Below are 23785 nucleotides of genomic sequence, written 5' to 3' on the forward strand. Positions count from 1 at the left end.
TATGTAAGAAGAATTCAATGCCCATGATTGCCACAAACCCTGACAGGGGGTGTTTCTAGTGATCAAAAGGGGCGGATATATCACTTCCCAAAAATAGGTGAGGGGACGCAAAGGGGATACATGGCAGAAATATATTGCAAGTCCCGGGAAGCCATTCTATTTAGCGTTCTCCTTGCCATTTTTTAAAGTCGTATACGGGAAGACATTAATCGTGCAAATGCGAAACTAAAATAATCACGGGTGGAAGTGACCAAATCCAAGGGGGCATTTTCGCCAGCTCACTCAAACGAAACGACATTCTGCTTCTCATTCGCCGTACAAAACGGATAAAAAAAAATCTCCCAACCTCCGCTCCCCTCCCTCATCTTCTTACTCTCGTCGCCCCTACCATGAAAACCTGAATAAAAAACACCCTAACAAATGGCGAAGAAAACCCTAATTTCATCCTCTTCTTTTCTCAGCACACCCCCACCTTCCCTCTCTCGCCCCTCCCACCAGAGGCTCTCTTTCTTCAGACCTCGGAAAATCAAAACCAAGATAAAATTCAGCTTCAACGAAATCCCTCCTCATCACGATCTAGACCCTTCCATCATTGATTTCCATGGAATTTTCACCCGAGCAGAAGGTCTGTTTTACACTCTGGCTGATTCCGCGGTCGCAACCGCGGAGTTTTCATCTGGTGTCGTTGGTTCCTCTGAAGGGGCGGCTCAGAAGAATGGGGGGTGGTTTGGATTTATATCAGAAACTATGGAAGTAGTATTGAAGGTAATTGAAATTGGAATTTTTGGAATTGTATTTGAAGTTTCGGAATTTAGAATTAATGGAAATGAAAACTTGTCAATCCAGTGGAAGTGTTTATAAATTAACTATATGCATATGTGGAATTTTGATTAGGTTACTGATATTGGCACTACTGTGTTTTGATAACTGCACTAACTCATCTTGTCTTTTCCTTTTGAATTGGATTGTGAGAGTTTTTTTTTTTTTTTTGGAGAACTGTAAGGCACTTCTGTGTTTTGATAATTGCACTTACTCATCTTGTCTTTTCCCTCTTGAATTGGTTTATGAGAGCTTTTTGGGAACTGTAATAGCCTTTGATAATTAATGTTTAAATAATAAAAGTCAACAATTATATATATATATATATATATAAATGAGAAAAGTGTAGCTACACATATGAAAAATTGATTAGGCTGCTGATATTGGCACTTCTATGTTTTAATAATCCCACATACTGAGATTGTCTTTTCCTTTTGACAGATGTTTAAATAATAAAAGATAAAACGAGTTAGTGAAACTATCAAAACATGGTAGTGCCAATATCAGTAGCCTTTGATTAACTGGTGGTAAGTTCTTTGGAAAGGGAAAGTACAATTATAATTTGCGACAAACTTACAAAGTATGCTATTTATGCTTCTAGATAGACGCTACTGTAACCTTTGAGGAGAATTTTAGGAGGTTTATACATTTCCATAGATGAAAGTGCTTAGTTGTCTTGAAGGTAATTGAAATTTGGAATTATATTCGAAATTTCGGAACTTAGTTGGAATGAAAATGAAAACTTGTCAATCCAGTGAAAGTGTTGACAATTATATACATATATGAAAATTTGAATCACTGGTAGTAAGTACTTTAGTTGGAAAGGAAAAGTTTGATTTGCTAGGAACTTATAAATGAGTTTTCATATGGTGTAAGACCGTATAGTCCAGTATTTTTCAACTAGTACTGTACTGTTAATACCATAGGATGATCCAAACCCTCCATTTGATGGGCCGCAACGTAAATTGGTTGTGCCTAAAAAATCATTTCAATAGGACGATCTCAACCCTCCGATCTAAAGAGGTTCCCATAATCTGCAGTTCCTCTCTAGATCAGAGGGCTGGGATCATCCCATGGAAATGATTTTTCGGCACAACCTAGGTACATTGTGGACCATCAAATGGACGGTTTGGATCAACCTATGGTGTAAGCCATACAGTACTATTTGAAAAATACAGGACTATATGGGCTTACACCATCTAAAAACTACTTATAACTTATGCTGATTGTGCTGCTTGATAGAAGCTTCTGTAATTTTTGAGGAGTATTTTAGGAGGCTTTTAAATTTCCATAGATGAAAGTGCCAAGTTGTCTTGAAGGTAATTGAATTTTGGAATTATATCCAAAATTTCGGAACTTAGTTGGAATGAAAATGATTCAATTCAGTGAAAGTGTTTACGATTATTTACATATATGAAATTTTGGATCACTGGTAGTAAGTATTTTATTTGGAAATGAAAAGTACAATTATAATTTGCGACTTATAAATTATGCTGATTGTGCTGCTAGATAGAAGCTTTTGTGATCTTTGAGTAGAATTTTAGGAGGTTTATAAATTTTCCATAGATGAAAGTGCTTCAAAATTATCTTGATATGTTTATTTTTTGCTGTAAGTTGTTCGTGTATCTTTTTTTTTTTTTTAAATATTATATTGATATCTGTACTGAATTTTGTGCTTTTTATTGTATTAGAATGTATCTATTAACAAGTTAGTATTTGGGTTTTATACTTTCATGTGTTCGTATGTTTTGAATCACTTGTCTGTGTTGCTGGTTGGTGGGTTTTCTTTTCGGCTTATGGGAAGTTATGAAGTTAACACTGAAGACCCTACACATGTTAGGCTCTCTACCTTCATTCACCTCAACCTGTGCAAAATGGCATCCAAAATGTTATATGATCTTCTGTGGGCTTACATATTGAACATATGGAGTCATGCTTGGGAACTCCAGAAAATCTTACCTTTAAGTTATATGGTAATGATAATATACAAACTAGTTCATAAAATCATAATATGTCTAAACTGATAAAAAACAATAAAGACACATATGAAGGATATTTTTTTAGTACCATCTTGGCATGTTTCAATATGGTAATATTTACAAATGAGTGTTCATATATGTAGGTGATCGTGTCATCTTGGTATTGGAATTTCATTTAGTTTTTCTTCTTAAATTTACATGGTTGTTTATGTTTTCCTTTTTACTTGACAACAAAATAACCAGGCCTAACTTGTATAGCTGAAAATTCCATACTCATATGGGATTTGAGTGTGTGTTTTGTAGTACATTTTGGTAGTTGCTTAGTATTCATATTGTGCCAATCTTGCTGGCATTTACTTTGTAGTGCTTGAATTCAGCACAGTTGAGAATTTGTTCCCATTGAGCATATTTGTTTGTAAAAATTTCTTCTAATGATTTGTTTTGGCTGCTTGACATGGAGCAATCATTTTCAATATAGGATACGAATTCTAAGGTTCATTTAAAATGAGACACAATGTGGACTTATTTAAATGCTATTTGTTACAGGTGCTGAAAGATGGTCTTACAACTGTACATGTTCCTTATGCATATGGATTTGCAATTATCTTGCTTACGGTTATTGTTAAGGTGGCTACACTTCCTTTGACAAAGAAGCAGGTGAATGATTCTACTTCCACTATAGACTAAAATCTAAATCAAACCAAATGCAGATTTCTGATTGGTAAAGATCTGGTAATTTACTTTTAGTGTAGTTTGCATCTGCAACCTGGAAAGGACCATCAATTTGGAGTATCATGTGGGTTAACATGTCATGTACTTAGCTTTAGATGGAGCTTTTTTTTGCTGGAATTAGACATCCCTTTTGTGTCCTTAATGCTGACAAAATATACGCAGGAATGAGGTTTCTTAGCGGGACTAGACATACTCTTTCATGTTTTTAACATTAATCTATCTCGTTAGTTTTCATCATTCTATAAACACCAGTTTTTCCTTGGCTAAAATTTTTTCATCTACTTTCTTATATGTGCAAGTATTTTTTTTTGCATCTAGTCTATCATATTATACTGTTTTTTCATTTTTTTGTATAATCCTGAGACGACAAGGCGTGTGACACATCTTTTGTGCTTTCTCTATGTTTTCTGCTGTCACAAACAATGCAGCTATACCTTCAACCAACAGTTTTAATTATGTGTTAGGTTGAATCAACATTAGCAATGCAAAACCTTCAGCCCAAGATCAAGGCTATTCAAGAAAGATATGCAGGCAATCAGGTGAGTATATTTGCTAAGCATTGGTTATATAAAATCGTGTTTGCTAAGCATTGGTTATATAAAATCATGTAGACCACCATTCTCAGATTCACTGAATTACCCTTGATCTTATGAACAGAAATAAGAATAGCCTTTACTCAGCGCACCTTATTTTAAAGGTGTTTTTGCCGCTTTGGGGCCAGTAAATTTCATAATAGAATTTAATTGGGTGAGTGATCTTTCTGGAATTAGGCACATTTCAGTGAGTTGTTAAAAAAGTTTGCGGCTCTATTTATGTATCGCATGTCCTTTGTCACAGTTCCATACTCTTCATTGCTATAAATTATTGGGAACATTCGCACTATCTCACTGTAAACAAACTAAAAAAAAGACGGAAAGTAATCGATTATATAAATGAAACAATGATTAATGCCCTCATGATTAACAATTAATAGGTGACCCAAAAAACTTTCATAGAAGAAGGAATCTTCCCTCGAGGTGCTGCTTCCACCTCGGAACCTCGATTCGGCGCTCCTTAGGAAGGAGCTTCCAGGGAGCACGTCCCCAAAGAGCGGGAGCTGCTCCCATGACACTCCCAGTCTGCTTTCCATTACTCCATAAGTCCCACCATCACTAACTTCCTTGCATCAAACTCCTCAAACTCTTCAAAGTACTTCATTGGAGCAAGCACAAAGGCTTGTGCATCTTCAGAAGGCACAAGGAATGAGGTGCTCCCAAACTTAGATGGTTAGAAATTACTCTTCAAAAATGGTTAGAAATTACTGGTTTTTTATGTACTTAACTTTTGAAAGATACATATGAAAATGGTTAGAAACTATTATTTTTTGATGTACTTGAATTTTGAAAGATATATAAAGAAAATATTACATTACACGCTCCCATGACGCTCCCAAACTTAGACTCTTCTAGACCCCACGCTTCCCCGCCTCCTCCCCCGCCCCCGCCCTCGAACTCGCTTCTTGCTTCTAAGGTAATATTATATCATTTTCTAATACAATAAGTGTACAGAACTCAATTAATGGCTACAATGCCTTCAGTGTGCAGTATAAAAGCATTGTATAACACGTTAACAACCTGCCTCTAAACTGTCTGTGATGATTGAGTGAAGGGACTATTTTTAGGCAGTCATGGCCTTTGTGAATATTTCAGTAAGCTGTAGGCGTAAGGAAAGATTGAGGATAGTGATCACACCTTCCTTGGCTTTTTCCTGGAAAAATGGTAGTTCGCTTCTATGTATTTTGTTCACTCATAGTCAACATTGGAGGTGACTTTTATGGGACTGATGTTGTCTACATAATAATATCATGAAATGTGTAGCAATCCTGGATTTGTTAGCATAGTTCAAATCCACAAAGCTTCCCCACAAGTAGAGGACATGGCTCAGTGCTCGAATTATATGCTTGACTCTACTCTATCTTGGTCTTTACTCTTATAAGAGATGAGAGTTGAGCTGAGGAAAACTGCAGAAACTCCTAAATTTTCATAAATAGTTGGTGAATACCATGTACACCTCTTTAAAATCTGCTTAAAGGAACGTGTTCTTGATATCTGTTTGCTAAAGAATCCAATAGCGAGCTATTACAGTATCTACAATGGTCATCTTAACGATGTCCAATGTGATGCCCATAGAGATAAATTCCGTCTCCCTCCAAAGTAGCAGCAGGACTCCTCTTGCTCAACGACAACATTAATTTTAGCCATTCATCTTCACATGGATCTTCTGGATGCTGGGTTTTTTAGACGGCTACAGTCCCTAGTCCCACCCATTTTTTTAAATTTTCAAAGAACTTTTTCAATGAGTCTACATCCTGTCATTTATTAACCCGTAAATAAAATTACTCTTCCAAAACTGCAATTGGATACTTCGAAGTGGAAGATTCCATATAACATCAATAAAACACCTTTAGAAAAATCATAAAATTGAGTGTATGGGCAGTAAATGGCTTTAGAAGGTATATCACTACACTCGTTTCTCAACAAATCCAACTAAATCAAACCTCGTGTATTCATCATAGAAAAGTTTCAAGAACAGCTGTGTCTTGAACAAAATTGGTTCCAAGATAAGATCCATGGAAAGATCGACAAAACTGGGATTTTAACTTTTTATTTCACTCCTGCAATCTCTTTTAGGGCAATGCAATCCTCATCAAACAGCCTAGAATTCAGATAAAGAACATCATAAATATCCAAATAAAGAACTTTCGTGTGTCAGCCGTACAACTGTTGATCTCAGCAGCCATAAGTGTTCGATTGTTGACATCACCCATGGCCATTCAAATCACTTCAAGCTGTGTTTAAAAAAAGATCACTCCTTTTTGCAGTGTAATTCCAAAGTGAAGGCTTTGGTTGAGGAAGTAATGTTGTAGGTCTAGGGTTTTTCTTCATTGATGTTTTTGATTAAGAACCCTCACAAAGTTTAGTTATCCGTAGTGAGGCACTAATGGAGATTACAGAAGATGCCTCTGATTGGCCAGTAATCAGGGGTAAAACAGATAAAATGGTAATAGAGCATAATAAATGACATAGCTACACCTTATTTCTCAACCTTACCCTTTAATCCAGAATGGTTTATGCCTCTTGACAAGTCCCTTTTAGAAGTATTTTGAAAAATGTATGTTTGATCTTGCAAAACTGACAGAGAAGGTCAGTCTAAAGATAAAATATTAAAGCCTTGATTCTTTTGAACATCAAAGGAGAAATAATTGACCATTCCAGATGCACCATGTCATAGGTTATTGCTTTCTTTTGTGTACCTCATTTTAGTTCTGGAAGCTAGAACATGTAATGAGATTGTGGTGTTAATATCTTTGCTTCCTTCTTGGAATAAAGTCAAGTATCTTCTGACTCTTGATTCTTTCTCTTTTGCCTTAAGGAAAGAATACAACTTGAGACTTCCCGCCTTTACAGGCAAGCTGGGGTTAATCCTTTGGCAGGTCTGTTTTTAATTCGTTATTTATCGCTGTCTTCTTTTAATCATGGTAATATGCTTGTTAAGTTTGAGTAGGATCTGTTGACTTCAACATCCATTTTGGATATGGAGTGCTTGCCGTTCTTTGGAATGATAATTAGGGTTAATCTTTAATAATGTGGGAACATTCATATTTTGCTCCAAAGATATCAATGAAATTGAATCTGAATGTTTGGTGTGTAGGATGTCAATGTGAATTATGAAACACTATTTATTTATTTAAGCACAAGAAGGCAGTAGCACTTTTCTTTAATATTTCTTGGCATGTAGAGGCAATTGTTGTTATTGGTTTAGTGGTTTAGTCCTTTTAATTTCTATTAGAAGGTTTAGCCCTTTCTCTTATGCTTTCTATAATTATGCATGCTAATTCTAGTGATCATAATTAGTGAGAATGAATCTTGTAACTTCCTATTGTCTTTATCATGGTATTCAAGTATATTGATTTCCATGGTTTACAATTTGGATATTTTTTTCAATCCTAATATGGATTCATTATCATCTCATATAATGACTGTGGAATCCATGTAGATTACGAGAATGGTGGTCCCTTTTTTCTCTTTTTTCAGAAATATGGAATTAGCTGCTTTATTATTATTATATCCAATCTCCATTGCAACCCCGCTAAAAATCTCTTAGAACATGTTTGGGGTGACTATTTGAGTCCATAGATTGGTTCCGTCAATCTGCACTAATTTCCTGCCAAGTTAAAGAATGAATAAAGAGGGAAGAAAAGAGAAAGCGGAGTAGGGAGAGAAGCCTCGTGAATAGGGAGAAGAGTTAAAGCTGCCTTCGACCAATCTCTTCTATATATCATTTGAGTTTTCATAATATGAAGTTACACAAGTACCCTTTTCCTATGTACATATTACAAGTATAAATCAATGAAATGGCTATTCTAACCCTATTGCTTACAACATACAAGTGACAAACACAATCTCAGATAAATTGGCAAGAGTAGTAGTAGTCAAGGTTTAAAATTTCCGTTTCAGCTTCAATATATGTCAACAAAAAAATGGAAACATTTCGCATTCGGTAGGAAATTTCAGTGGAAATCCTGTAAAATGACAGAATTTCGGTATCAAAACATATGCATGCAAATGATAGAATTTTTCTTTGAATGGGATGCAAATGATAAAATTTTATGATGAAACTTCAGGAAACGCTAGAATAAACACAAATACACACTTAGAAACCATCACATAAGCAAGACAGCCATCCATAGTGGTTTAATAACATCAAACACGTAGTGACATGCGTTGTCGCGTATGTCTGATAATTCAGCACATACCACATTTCACATGTAATTCATATAAATATATACACCCAGTACATACGTCACATTTCACATGCAATTCATATAAATATAATTATGTAACACATACACCCAGTACATACATCACACGTCGTGTATGTATGATAATTCAGCACAGCCCACATTTCACATCTAATTCATATAAATATGTACACCCAGTACATATGTCACATTTCACATTAATTCATATAAATATAATTATGTGACACATACTGTTAGAATATGTGGGATCCAACAGTTAGATTGGGTTAAGATCTCACTGTTGGATCATCTTGGAGGTAGATTGGGCAAGTGGCTAATGAAGCAACTAGATAAATTAGCCAAGTGGATTAGAAGAGGCAAGCAAGATAGATTAGGAAAGTAGATTTGATTAGGTTAGATTAGAATATTCTAGTATTATCTGTTTCCATAGTTGTCTTGATTTATTATGTAAGTGCTCTATAAAAGCACCAATGGATTCTCTTTGTAAGCAACCAAGATTAATATAATTTTCTATTATTTTACATGAGGTTAGATTAGAATATTCTAGTATTATCTGTTTCCATAGTTGTCTTGATTTATTATGTAAGTGCTCTATAAAAGCACCAATGGATTCTCTTTGTAAGCAACCAAGATTAATATAATTTGCTATTATTTTACACATACTGATATTATATCCCAGTATACCACTGATGCACACTTAAGATTTTGATTTCGATATGCTTTTTGGTTTTGGTATTGTTTTGACGGGAATGGAAATGTAAACATTGTCGCCGTTTCACATCAGTTTCGGTGGAAATATAAAATCATGGTAGTGGTTAGGACACTGTTTAGTGCTTACAATTGGGAATTATTTCCACAATGATTATTTCAATCACCTTCCATATAATCGAGTACCCGTGTACACAATTGTTTCACCTTTCTGGCCACTACCTATAACAGGGGAATAGCTTTTTCAGCATTTTAATCTTGTGTTCGCCATTGGCCAGTGCATTTCGTCCCCAAAAATCCACCAATGAACTAAATTCATTAGTGTCCATGTAGACGTTAAAGTGTTCTTTTTTTTTTTTTTAAAATGGTAACGTGGACGTTAAAGTTTCTGAAGAAAAAGGTTCAATTTTTCTTTGCTCATTGACATCATATCAAAATGTAATTCTTTGTTTCAAAACGAACTCCATAAAGAGTGCAAGAGTTTGAAGAGGTAGATTTGATCAATGTTATTTTCCAGGGAGAGATACTTTCTTTTCTAGGATCTCAATCTAGTTTGGAACCTTAAACCATGGGATCCCAGTTTTCCTCACCAAGGCATACTTTAATGACTATACCAGGATGCTTTATTGGAAGGTAATGTTATTATAACCGAACATTTGTACAATCCCACTAACTAGACCGTTTTCTACATTTATCCAACATATAAAACTCTTACTCTTCTTTATCTCCTGCCCTGTTCATTTTTTAATAAAAGTGATAAAAATATTTATTCTAGGTTTTTTAACGGATGAGATGCCTGAGAGAAAGGCCCTATAGGGAGCAGACATAGCTTAGTGGAGCCAAACTGGTTAATTTGGTGAGCATTGTAACGCCATTTTTCTTTTCTTGGACAAGTTAGATTTAAATCAAAATGAACAAGTGATAAAACTGAAGGCATAGGAAAAGGCACATATAATGAATAATACTTGACTCCAAGAAGGAGTCTAGTTAGATCTAAATCAAAATGAACAAGTCATGAAAGTGAAGGCAAAGGCAAAGGCCCATGTAAGGAATAATACTTGACTCCTAGGAGTCTTGGATAGAAATCTTCAATTCTACAGATTGTACCTCCTTTTTTTTCATCAAATATGAATACATTTCCGCTTGTTCTCCTTGCTGGGAATTTGAGAGACCAGGATCGTGGAGTTCAACCGTAAAGCCCTCTCTAAAACTATACGGTTCTACTCTTTCCACTGCTCTCATATGCTCCTCGAGGTGAGCAGAGATCATTGATAACTTTTTTTTTTCTCTGTTGGGTAGTGGGCTTTCAAAAAATGCCACATGCATCTGTTGAAAGATCCTTTTTATACTCCTGAGAATTAGCAAGAAGACACTGTTACCTCTTCTGTGAACTAGAGTAACCAGCAAAGATTCATTTCACATATTTCTGATCAGCATTTGTTGGTCAAAATTGTATATTGGAAATGATTTTTGTTGCCAAGGGAACAATGTCAAGGTATGAACGCCCATGTGTGGCTGTACAAGTGAAGTTGCAACCTATGTCTGATTCTCGAAGGCTTACTTATCATTTCACTTTACTGGTTTCACATTCCTTTTGGATGTTACAACCTATGCAATCAGTTCATTGCAATCAAGAAATTGTTTGATGTACCATCTTTCATCTCCTTCCTAGCATTTTGATACTAAGATTATACTCAATACAGTATGATACCTTTTTTTTTGAATGGTAATACTGTATGATACCTTGTATTACTTATGTTTTTATTCTGGTGATCCTCATTTGTTAGTAGTCTTTCATGCAGTATTCCATATTCCTAGTAATCGCTGCAATCGTTTTGCTATTTGATCTTACCATTACTGCAATCAATTTAATATTTGTTCTTATTTCCTCAAAAGGATGTTTGCCGACTTTGGCTACGATACCAGTCTGGATTGGTTTATATCAAGCTCTTTCAAATGTAGCAAATGAGGTATGTAGGATATTGATGCGGCATTTTTTTTTTATGATCTTTACTGAAAGATGTATTTGAAATAAATTGTTTGACTGACTTTAGCAACTCATTTATCTGAAGGGGCTGCTGACAGAAGGTTTCTTTTGGATACCCTCTTTGGGGGGCCCAACCACAATCGCTGCTCGACAGAGTGGATCTGGCATTTCCTGGCTTTTTCCTTTTGTGGTAATTGGAATTTCTATAGGCACATGAACCTATCTCTTTCTCATCTTCCTCTTTGGTCCTGGTATAGCATTGACATGTCTTTGTGTTCTTTAGTCCTTTAGTATTGGTTGCTGCATTTCCTTGTTCATGTTTGCTTTTCGTGCTTTTGAACATGATTTCCATATGTAGACATATGCCACTCCTTAGTGTGCATTTGTGCTTATTCTAGCATTTTCTGAAGTTTCATATTACATATCCATCATTTGCACATGTTTCCATATATTTATGTGACTATAATTTTTCACCAAAATTTACAGTCGAAGCCGACATGCTTCCATTTCCATGGCTACTTAAATTCATACCAAAATCAAAACCTGAAACCTTGGTTTTGGGCCCTTCTATGGATTGGTAATGGACGTTATTTGGACAAGTGACTGCTAGATGAATGCTTCCCATCATCATAGAGTAGCATGCTCGCCTTGTTTTGTTCATTTAAAACAGTAAAATAAATGATATACTTTTTACATATGTAATATGGCAAACTTATAACTATGCGATTTTAGCACTAAGTATGATCCTGCATACATGTACTTATCATTATCACTAATGGGCCGAATTGTGGATGTGCAATAAATCAACAAATTTGAAAATCCAAATCATCCATTTAGAGGACTATGGTTAAAACTTGTCTAATTAAATGGTTAGGATTTTCAGCTGTTTGTTTCTTTGGCCATGATCTATCCATGATGGGCCTACCGCCTACCAGATGAATGGTAGAGATCATGTCTGCTGCCATTTAAAATGAATAGTGTCTGTGCCTTAAAATGCTGGCAAAGGTATTGAGCTAGGTAAATCCAGATTTAGTAGGGGTGCAACTCGGGTTGGGTTGGGTCGGGTTGAGGCCAACCCTAACCCAACCCGAGATAGCATTCACTCAACCCTAACCCGACCCAACCTGAGCGTCGGGTTGAGGATGGTCAACCCTAACCCAACCTGCCTCCAAATCGGGTCGGGTTGATTCGGGTTGGATTCGGGTTCATATAGGGCCAAAGAAAAAAATACATAATCCTATGAAAAGCATGATAAAATTAGAAGACGGGTCGGGTCGGGTTGCCAAGGTCTCAAACCTAACCCAACCCGAAATTAAATCGGGTTGGCTTTTCCCAATCCTAACCCAACCCAACAAAATGCCAACCCAACCCGAGCCAAAATCAGGTTGAACCTGTCGGGTTCGGGTTGAGCCCGACCCAAGTTGCACCCCTAAGATTTAGTGGCTAAATTCATTGCGGGATTGGTTTGATGTTCTATTGTTGCATGTGTTGCACTTATCATATAAACTAGATGTTCTTTTTTCTGAAATCAATAGCGTGGGCCTCACGCCCATGACCTGTAAAAGCCTATATTACTTCATCACAAGCATCAAAGAGGATCCCCTCAAACCCAGCCCTCCTGACTGCCGTAGAAGTAATAGATTCCACCTTACTGCCGCCTTCAAAGTTAAGCTTCAGCCATTCCAAGGGAAAGGGCAGCTCCAACATCTGTTGTTTTTTTTTTTTTGGGGGGGGGGAGGAGGAGGGAGGAGATAGCCTTCGTTAATCACTATTCAACCAGAAATTATATCAGTTGGAAGAACTTTAGAGAAATGTTTAGTCTTTGAAAGTGTGGGAAAAGTAAAAAAAAGTAATAATAATAAGTAAAAAAAATAAAAAATCGGCATGTTAAAAGTGTGGGAATAGTAATCATAACAAGTTAAAAATGTAGCAGCAAAATTTGTTTATGCAAAAAGACAAAAAAACACACACACACACACACACACATATATATATATATATATATATATATATATATATATATATACTAGTAAGAAACCCTGTACGATGCACATGTGGAAAAAAAAAATGATACATAAATAGATGCATTAAAGCTGTGAAAAATCTAAATAGAACATGGCCTTCTAAAACAATGATGAGAAATAGAACAGAAATCCAAACAGGAGGATTTGTGTAAATTTTTTGCTTAGGAAACATGAATGCATAAGATCCTCAGAATTAACCAAAAAAATGAGTGTGGTGGTGGTTTCAAATTTGAAAGTACTCTTGGGGGGAAAAAATAAAATGTCACCAATTGCATGACATCCTTAATATATGAAATTATTGAATTCCTAAATTAGTCTTTACATGTATTGAAGTGGTAGGGAATGCTGACAGCAGACATGATCACCAAAAATAGAAGATTTACCTCAATCACCAAGCTACAAACATAGAACTGAAATTATACATGCAGAAGTAGGACACGTGAAGAAACAATAAATGATCACCAAAATTAAATGCGCTATTAAACATGTCAGATGTATACAGATTACAGCGCTTGATAAAGCTGAAAATTACATGGCAAACTACATTTACAACCTGTACTACTTGATGGAAGAATTCCTGCCCCTTTAAATATGTACTTGAATGCTCTGGTAGAGGATCTTTCAACAGTTTAGGAGGCTTCTTCCATGTTTTGGGCTGGAACTGCAAGATTTAGATGTGTCATAAAAACACTGCAAGCTGACCTATAAAATTTACAGAAACCTTTATGAAAATTCTTATGGAGCTTATCTACTAAGCGAAAGAAAAGAAACAGAGAAAATCTACTATTCTCATAGTTTTTAGTTTTTACAGCCTTATTCTTATGAAGCTCATTTAAAGAGCAAACCAAAAACAATAGAGAAAAGCTACAATTTTTAAATGCAGGAAAAGTTGTAGACATCATACACAATAGCCAACATTATACCTCCCTCGAGCAAGTAAAACCTGTTGTCAACACCCCTCCAAAAAAAACATATCATCTCATTTATGGGAGATGTGAAATGGTGCAAAACTGCATATAACACATACTGACTTATGATATTGTGGGCATATAGATCCAAGATCCATTAGCTGTGTCATGCCTTGTAATTGGTCCAAAGTAAGAATTGTGATAATTTCTGTGCCACTGAACAACAATGCAAAAAAGTATAGTGGTGATAGTATATGAATGCGTAAGCTACTAATTTGCCTTCCGGCTGTAGTCTGGACAGCACTTTACAAAATAAAGCGAATGATGGTAAGTTCGCTGTCGCTAATGAAAGAAGACTTCGCCCCTGCCTTCCTTATTCCACCTCTCTATTATAAGGTAAAAGCCCATGAAACTCATCATGAGAATCAAGAAAAAAAATGAATAAGGAGTGAGGCTGCTTACCGCATACAACTAAATATAGCCTATATATACCAGTGTTTCACATGCCAGATATGGATGCCAAATTGAGAGTAGGCTAGGAAAGAGTATGGATGCTCTCTTCTAGGCTCCTTTAAAGTTATCCCGATGTGCCTTAGATAGTTGATTTCAAAATATATACTCGTATGTCCTTATTCGCGCAAAACTGGATACCTTGAGCCTTAATGTAGTATACTCTGTGCCATTTCATTCATTTAACTTCATAGAAACGCGTATGAAGATGAAACAGAGCATTTTGATTCAACTACAGAGCAACAGAAATGTTTGAGATGAAATTACCTTGTAGGAGATTCTAACAAATCCTCCATTAGTAGAATTGAATGGAAGAAATTCACTGCAAAATGCAATATTATCAGTTAGAGATAAGCAGTTTTTTCTATTGTTTTTTGTGTTGAAAGTTTATCATTGTCATGTGTCTTGATTATAAAAGAACTGGGTATTCAAGGTTTGTACCAAATTAATAAGAAAGATGTAGCTGGTATAGACACCCCTAAAATTAGCAACGACAACCATTTCAGTTTGTCCCATAAGTTATAAAAGCAAATCAATTTTATAAACCTCATGTAGTTAAGCAACTTGAAACACCAAAGTGAACAATAATAAAAGCATGGCAGCAAAGAAAAAAATTATGCAATAGCTCCATGAGAGATCAGAGTAGTCACACAGCTCCAGTTGTGTGTGTCTGTGTATAGAGCAAGAGGATTGTGGTTATTCACTATTGAGTGGTGGGGATGGAAGTAGGGTTTCTTATACGAGTTCTTATCCTGCTTAACTAATATATATCTATGATTTGTGGACATGGACACGAGTGTTGTGTGTCGACTCAGACAAGGAGTGTCGGACACAGCAAACCCCCGAAATTTAGAATGGGGACACGGCTAAAATAGAAAGTATATACACTTATAATTTGTCGATATGGATTTGTGTGTCGAGTTTCGACATGGATAGGAGTTGTCTAACATGGCATCACCTAAAGATCTAGAAATGATGACAAGTACATACACATAAAATTATTGATTATTACACCAATACATGTCAACACACCCACATTAACTCTAACACTCCTAGCAATACATTTAAAAGTGTCCAAAGGAGTGTCGACACGTGTGGACACGCGTGCCGTGTTCGGACACGGCAGGATATGCGTGTCAGCAATATATTTAAAGTGTCGGCTAAATCATAGCTATATATAGATGTTAAAGATGTCATATTGATGAGCAAATAACCTTAGTTCTATAATATTCAACTTTTTTACATTTAGTTGTTTGTCATTATCTCAAGCATTTTCCTCATGAATGTTTTCTCCTAGATCATCACTATTGTAATCATATCAATTTACCACACATTTTTCTACTACATCATCATCTCCAATTTAGTTACAGATTAGATGAGATAATCCAAAATTGGTTTAGAGATAGCTGTGTGGTTTTTGAAGAGCCTAAGTTCCAATGTATCATCCACAATCCCTTTATGCAGGATGGACAGCCACCATTGGGATGGCATGATACAGCCGCATACCTTGTTTTACCTGTTCTTCTTGTTGTTTCCCAGTATGTGTCAATGGAGCTTATGAAGCCGCCTCAGGTGAAGGATCAATTTTCTTCAAGCCCTTGTTTTGCTTGCTTATAGTTTTTTTTTCCTTATAGTTTTGTCCTACATTTTGAGATAGTCCTATGGTTTTATGTTTTCTATCCCAGACGGATGATCCAGCTGCAAAGAACAGTCTTCTCATTTTCAAGTTCCTTCCTCTTATGATTGGTTATTTTTCTCTGTCAGTCCCATCAGGATTATCAATTTACTGGTTAGTATCTGATTAAGCTTATCTTTTTCAACAGAAAATGTTATCTTTTTGTTAGTGTTTTTTGTGACAGTCCTGCAACGTACAGAATAACTACACGAAAGGATTTTCTTTGGTTGTTTAATGCATTTATTTCTTCATATCAGCATCTTATATAGAGCTAAGATATGTGCAGATATTATTTTCTGGATTTAATTTCACTATTACATTTATAGTTTGCTTATGCTCTTATTATTTTGACGATTTGATCTATATTTTGTGTCTGATATATGTTCTCGATGTTATATGTGTACTTGTTTCTCTGCATTTCACATTCTACTTGCATGTTTCAAGCCGTTTGTTGGGCCTACATCCTCGTAGGTGTATGAAAGCCAATGTGATTTGTTGGAATCAAGTAATGCCTTTTCCCGGCATTAACTTGAATGATGAAGGATGTAACAGTTGCAATTTGAATTACAAGCTAATGTAATCTAAGTGTCGGTGTTAGACACATTGACCTCAAAAAAATTTCACGCTGAAAAGTTCTTACAATGAAATGATTCTATGGAAAGACATTTTTTTATTAGTTCACATAGGTATCAGACATAGAACTATGCATGCAGATAAGTACATCAGATTTTCAAAAATGAAGGCATTAAAAGAAGGTTCTGGTGGGGTATCAACATATTCCTGTCTAGTTCTTCACATGGTAAGTTGTCATACAAGGAAATACCACATGGACTCTATAACCCAACCTGGAATTTGTTCTCGTGGAAGTCCAGGAACATGTTCTTATGTCCATATGTATATGGTATCTTGAAATGACCTGTCCCATAGTTTTAAAACTCCCCCACGTCATCGTGGACACCCCCCAAGTCAACACTCATTTATCTTGGCCGCATTCTTGTCCGAGTCTACGTTTTGCCCTACAAAGTCAATCAAAACTCCTTTGACTAACCCACGGAAAAAAAAAAAAAAAAAAAAACTCCTTTGATTCCCGAGTTTTGATTGCATCAACTGAGTGCTCAGTACCGTCAACCGAGTACTTGACCACATTATGCCCAGTTGACTAGGATTTGCTTTGGCTCGTATTCGCTTTTTGAAACATAGCTTTGGCCTTTATATTTCCAATAAATAGTTATGAGAAGCATCAATTTTTTTTTTCTGCTTTTTGTTTCATCTACGTATATGAACACCTTGAGTTGCCATGAATTTTATGGCTGACACTGTCAGAAATGGTCCCCTGGCGAAGCTGGTGTTTAACACCTATGTTATGCATATCCCTTCCCTTGATATGATGTGGTCCACCCAGCCTTCTGATGGGGACCATCCTTGGGCCCATATTTTAATTTTTATGTGTCTTTTAGGTGTTTTTAAGTCCTTTGAGTTATAGGAGGGGTACCATGGTCTTTTTCTATCAAAATTACTCAAGTTCTTTGAGTTATGAGTGTTTTAAATGGGCCCCACACGTGTATTACGAAAATGTTAAGTCATTAGGTTATTAGAGGGTATTTTAGTCCAAAAGTGAGGTTTTTGTTTAGGATTTTAGGATTTTCTAGTTTTCTATATTTTCTTATAAATGTGTAGCCTTAAGACACTTTTCTTGGATGCTATGCAATGGAATGAATAAAGAATTGAAGTTTCTCTCTCGTGTGGATGTGATACAACTCACCTTTCTCTGTATCTTTATTTTCGCTCTTCTTCTATCACGTTTCTTACCCTTCCTGATTGGGTTTATAAACCGCTCTCCTTTCTATATCTATCTTTCTCCTTTTCTTAATCTCAATCACTCTTCTTGATCTGGATCTTGATATCTCATCTTGTGACCTCATTTCTTGATCTTGTTCATTTTTCTTGATTTTAATCATTTTTCTTGATCTTGATCTCTTTTTTTATCTTGATCTCTCTTCTGGTTCTTGATCTCTTTTCTTAATCTTAGATTTTCTATTTCCTTTCTCTATTTCTTTTGGCTATCAAGGGTTCACATCAATTTATTATCAGAACTTAGGGTTTGAATGGCTACTTGGGATAGCATGAATATTACAGGAAGATCCCAACCCATAGATCGTCATCTATCCTGATTTTGGGTATTTTTACCATTTTCCTTGACCCGAAGGTTTTCTGGTCCTTTTTCCCAGGTTCATGGCATTTTGACCATTTTCCTTGACCCGAGAGTATTCTGGTCTTTTTTACCCGATTTGTGGTATTTTGACTACAACCTGAGGATTAGAGGCATACTAAGATTTTATAGATTTAGTGAACGGGAATGCCTTGATTGGGTAGAAGCATTGGAGTCGTATTTATGAGAGCATAACCCGAGCGATGACCAAACTGTTCCCATTACCATGACAACTTTAGTCGGCGGTGCGTTAGAATGGTGCTAGCACTGAAGTAGAAATGACGCATGATGGAAAAATTACCTATCACTTGTTGGTGTGATACGAGGGATTGACTTTTGGAAAATTTGCTCTGAAGACTTTTCAAGAATGTAAGATATTGTGAGCTAGAATAATTAGGGAGAAAAAAGCCAAGGAACGAGCTGCGAAGCAACCTGCATTTCTGAGGATCCAGAAAACTTGGTGAATCTACCGGGCTAAGCAAGTGTACAAGAGACAACTCACTTTAGCTATCCAATTCCGGGCTTGTGTGCGAGGATTGGTAGTGCAGGAAGTGCTCGACATCAAGAGACGAACTAGAACTACACTCATCATCCAAAGTTAATTTCGACAGTACGTGGCTCGCTTATGATACTTAAGGATACGGAAAGCGGTCATCATCATTTAGAGTTGGTTCCGTCAGAAGATATCCTGTGAATATTACATGATGATCAAAAGGGCAACAACCATCATCATACATACCTGGAAGAGGAAAGTCGTTCTGCATCATCAACAAGAGCTTCAGATCACTCCAACAATGTCATTGATCGTAGGTTTTGCATCCCTCCTGCAATTTTAGTACTTAATTGGGTCTGCACGAGCGAACAACTACACATCTAAGGAAGTGGAAGAATCAGAATTTTTTCTGCTTAAGTTGTCATGGTACAAGGAGTATATCGAAGGCGGACTTTGGGATCAAAGTACTTTAGACTATCAACACAACTGCCCAAAACTTCTTATTCATTGGAAATACCTAGTCTGCTGGAAGGACAAACCATTTGCTGATTGTACGGGGGTCAAAGTTGACAAACTTCCACTGGCCATTCCAATAATTATATTCGATGAGGTCGAGTGCAGAGTATGATGGGGACCATCCTTGGGCCCATATTCTAATTTTTACTTGGTTTTTAGTTTTTTTTAAAATCCTTTAAGTTATAGGAGGGGTACCACGGTCCTTTTCCATCAAAATCCTATGATTTATGGACACGGACACGAGTGTCACATGTCGACATGGACACGGAGTGTCGGACACGGCAAGCTCCCAAAATTTAGAAACGGGGACACGTCAAAAATAGAAAGTACATATAATCATGATTTGTTGACACAGATTCATGTGCCGAGTTTTGACACGGATACGGGGTATCTGACATGGCAACCCCAACAAATATAGAAATAGTAGCACACTCATACACAAACATACATGTAAAACTATTGACACTTCTAGCAATACATTTAAAAGTGTCTAAAGGAGTGTCGACACGTGTGGACAAGGGTGTCGTGTCGGACACGACAAGACACGTGTGTTGGCGATAAATTCAAAGTGTCGGCCAAATCATAGTCAAAATCACTCAAGTTCTTGGAGTTATGAGTGTTTAAAATAGGCCCCGGATATGTATTACGAAAATTTGAAGTCATTGGGTTATTAGAGGGTATTTTAGTACAAAAATGAGGTTTTTGTATAGGGTTTTAGAACTTTCTAGTTTTCAGTCTTTTCTTATAAATATGTAGCCTTAGGACACTTTTCTTGGATGCTATGCAATGGAATGAATAAAGAAATGAAGTTTCTCTCTCTCCTTCTCTCTTGTGTGGATGTAATGCCTTTTGAAGTGTGATGCTTCATATTAGGTCAATTTTCTATCCCTAGATACATCATTCTCTCTTTCTTTATCTTCTCTTTTCTCCCATCACATTTATCACCCTTCCGGGTTGGGTTCATAAACCACTCTCCTTTCTATCTCTCTCTTTTTCTTGATCGTGATCACTCTTCTTGATCTTGATCTTGATCTCTCGTCTTGATCCCATTTTAATCATTTTTCTTGATCTTGATATCTTTTCTTGATCTTGATCTCTCTTATGGATCTTGATCTCTTTTCTTGATCTTGATTCTCTAATTCCTTTCTCTTTCTTTCTCTTGGCTATCAAGGGTTCACATCACCTTCAAACATGCAAATTCATAGTGTCAGTTGTATTTTGTTGGGAAAATTCAATTCGGAAACACTCAGTTCACTATGAAGTCTAATCGGCCATAATTTCTTGTGTTTAAAAATGAAGTTTTCATACAAGGAAATACCACATTTACTCTATAACCCAGCCTGGTATTTTTTCCTGTGGAAGTCCAAGAACATCTTCTATGTCCTTGTGTATGGTTCTTGAAAAAAAACTTGCCCCTTTGGCCTTTCTATTTCCAATAAGTAGTTATGAGAGGCTTCATTTTCTGCATTTTGGCATTTCTATTTCTTTTGTAAATTTAGCTTATTAATTTTTTTGAAGAATATTTAGCTTGTCAATTGACACCCATATAGGTTTTAATAAACTTTCTAGCACCTTTACAATGATTCTGCACCTTTAGCTTGTCAAATTGCCATGGAATTATCACATGAGAGAAACTGAGAAAAGCCACATCAAAATTTTCTGCCATCTGCACCTTTAGTTTGGATCTATTATAAGCATTCCAACAATTGCCGCCTTTACAATAAATTATCAATGTAAGCTTTTTTATTGATATTATCAATGCAAGTTATTCTTTAATATTTTCGTAAAAGAAGTCTGACAAGAGAAAATGTTTTCATTTAAAAATGCAGCTCAATGTGTCATTCCAATTTTATTTAGCCGCTTTGTGTTATACTTTTGCATATGATTCTCCCTCGGTTAGGTTCACGAATAACGTCCTCAGTACAGCACAACAATTATGGCTAAAAAAACTAGGTGGTGCAAAACCAGTTGTTGGGGCCGATGCAGGCGGGATCATTAGTGCAGGACAAGCAAAACGATCAACTTCACGGCCAACTCGAGGTGGCGAAAGGTTTTTATCCCATTTCATGGAAATTTTTAAAACCCACTATTTTATCCAGAAAAAAACAATGAAAGAAATCGCTTATCAAACAACAGGTTTAGGCAACTAAAGGAAGAAGAAAATAGCAGAAAATTGAACAAGTCTCTTCCATCAGAAGAGGTTCAGATACTGGCTTCTACATCAGATTCCGATGATGACTCTAATGAAGAGACAAAGGATAAGGTTGGTTGTTGCCTTATTTAGGTTTTGTATAACTGACGAAATTTCCATTGTTTGATTTTTACTGTTTTGTCATAGAACGTCACTTATTCATGTTCATTATTTCATAAGATTCGCATGCATCTTGTGAAGTTTTTTTTTTTTTTTGACATACGACTTACAACAGGATGAGGAAGACTTTGAAGAGACTTATGCTCCAAGTAGAAGCATACAGATTCCAGAATATACTGGACCGAGAAAGAGCAAGCGATCAAAGAGGAAGCGCGCATCTTGAGTACCCCATGTATATGATTTATCCTCTGCTTGTAGCTCATGTAAGTCATGTATATTTCCATATAATGTATCTTAAGAAAAATATAATAGCCATTTTTATGTTGGGCTATTTATATGAGGCTTCTGTTCTGGTTCGACTAAAGAAATCCATCATTTAAAATGGTATCAGAGCAATTTGCTGTCCTTGTTAATGTGCCATATGTAGGGAACTCTCATTGCGCAAGGGTAAATCCCAGCTCACAAGCTCATTGGTAATAATGCTCCTTGTGATTGACTCCCATGTAATAATGAACACATCATGCTATGCATAAGCTAGGACCCATAACGCAATGACCTTAGACTTTTTTACTTTATAAAATCCTAGTAGTTTATTGCTGATATATACTAGATAAAAGAGAACAAGTCATTAGTTGTTGACCATGCTGGTACCTTATAAAGACAAAGAAGTGCCATGACATGACATATAAAGCTATAAACATCGGCATGATACACAAAGATGAACAAATAATAGAACAATTGAGTCATTTTGATGCTCAATCGATCTCAAATAATAGAACAATTGAGTCATTTTCATGCTCGACCAATCTTAAATCAACACAATCCCAATTTTTAACAAAACTGAAATAACACAAAACATATGACATTTACATATAAGGATATAAACATCACATGCAACGGATGATAGAAAATTCAGTGTTTTCATGCTTTGATGATTCAAAAATCAGGCCAATTCCAAAACAAACAGATCTCTTGCATGTGTCCAGGGTACCCTTCGAATCCATTTGTGGAAACTTCTAAGTTTCTTCAAAAGAATATGACCAATTCTAATTTAGTTCATTTTCTTTTTTTACGTTCTATTTTTTTCTTCAAGTAAGAAGGGATCTGCTATATGGTTTTGGATTGTCATCGAAACAAAATTTCTAAAGAATGGATTTATTTTATAGGTTTTGGAGTTGGGAATTTTGATCCATTCTATAATTATTAGGCTATTTTAATTGGGTGCTTCTCAGAGCCCATACACATTAAGTAGTCTTTATAAACATTTACCATAGCGTATAAGCTTTAGTTTCAATAACTTTTTGCAATCCAAAGGCCTCCTTGATACCTCTAAAAACTATTTGAATACAATGTTATAATACTATTTGCGTTTGAAGTTAAATATGGCTACTTGCAAGTAATGATTAGGTATGGGTTTATACACCTTTACCATTGTCTATCAGCTTTAGTTTCTAGTCACTTTTCACAATCTAAGGCTTCCTTGGATACCTTTAAAAACTATTGGAATATCAAGTGCAACTTGATTTTTAAGTTAAATATGACTATATGCAGATAGAGGAAGGCAAACAAATAATGGTTAGATCAATCGAAATACCCCATGTATACATAGATCTGATAGATTGTAACAACCCAATTTCCACCCTGAGTCGCTACGGGATTTTTTTTTATAAAACACAAGGAGATTTTTTATTTTTTATGACCCACACAAACGACCCATTCTAAAATAATAGTAAAGATTAGCAATCTTACTCCAAAACTTAAGAATCCTATTACATACTTTTAAATCTCAATTAAAATTTGTAACATCCAAAATCCATAACTACTAACTATCTGAGGAATATAAAAAATAACTAAAAATGAAACTCTAACTCTTTGGGATGACATCATTCCCAAACTACGATCGCTCAATCCCCATCCTATGTTGTTTAAATTTGCTAATTTGCGAAAGCTCCATCATTTTCATCATCAACACCTGAGGGTGGAAAAATAAAGTCAAAAAAGTTGTACACATCTATAGTGGACTCATATAATAAAAAGACATATAATGAAATTGCATTACAATAACATTCTAAATATATCATATGACTGTGAAAAGTAGAAACAAATAAATATA

At 35.8% G+C, this 23785-nt stretch overlaps 1 protein-coding gene across 1 annotated transcript; it reads left to right on the plus strand.

Annotated features, from left to right (window-relative positions):
- Nucleotides 1-252: 252 nt before the first annotated feature.
- LOC143872685 (inner membrane protein PPF-1, chloroplastic-like) lies at nucleotides 253-22077 on the plus strand. The gene is made up of 11 exons (XM_077376756.1): nucleotides 253-765; nucleotides 3345-3455; nucleotides 3995-4069; nucleotides 6942-7002; nucleotides 10936-11009; nucleotides 11112-11216; nucleotides 15933-16040; nucleotides 16154-16257; nucleotides 21262-21411; nucleotides 21498-21624; nucleotides 21788-22077. Exons 1-11 carry the CDS (start codon nucleotides 421-423, stop codon nucleotides 21893-21895), a joined length of 1368 nt encoding a protein of 455 aa, XP_077232871.1. The 5' UTR covers nucleotides 253-420; the 3' UTR covers nucleotides 21896-22077.
- The last annotated feature ends 1708 nt before the right edge of the window (nucleotides 22078-23785 follow it).

This window comes from Tasmannia lanceolata, unplaced genomic scaffold, assembly GCF_043159265.1.
Source record: "Tasmannia lanceolata isolate RefF3 unplaced genomic scaffold, GAP_Taslan_0.1 ptg000002l, whole genome shotgun sequence".
Taxonomy (NCBI): Eukaryota; Viridiplantae; Streptophyta; class Magnoliopsida; order Canellales; family Winteraceae; genus Tasmannia; species Tasmannia lanceolata.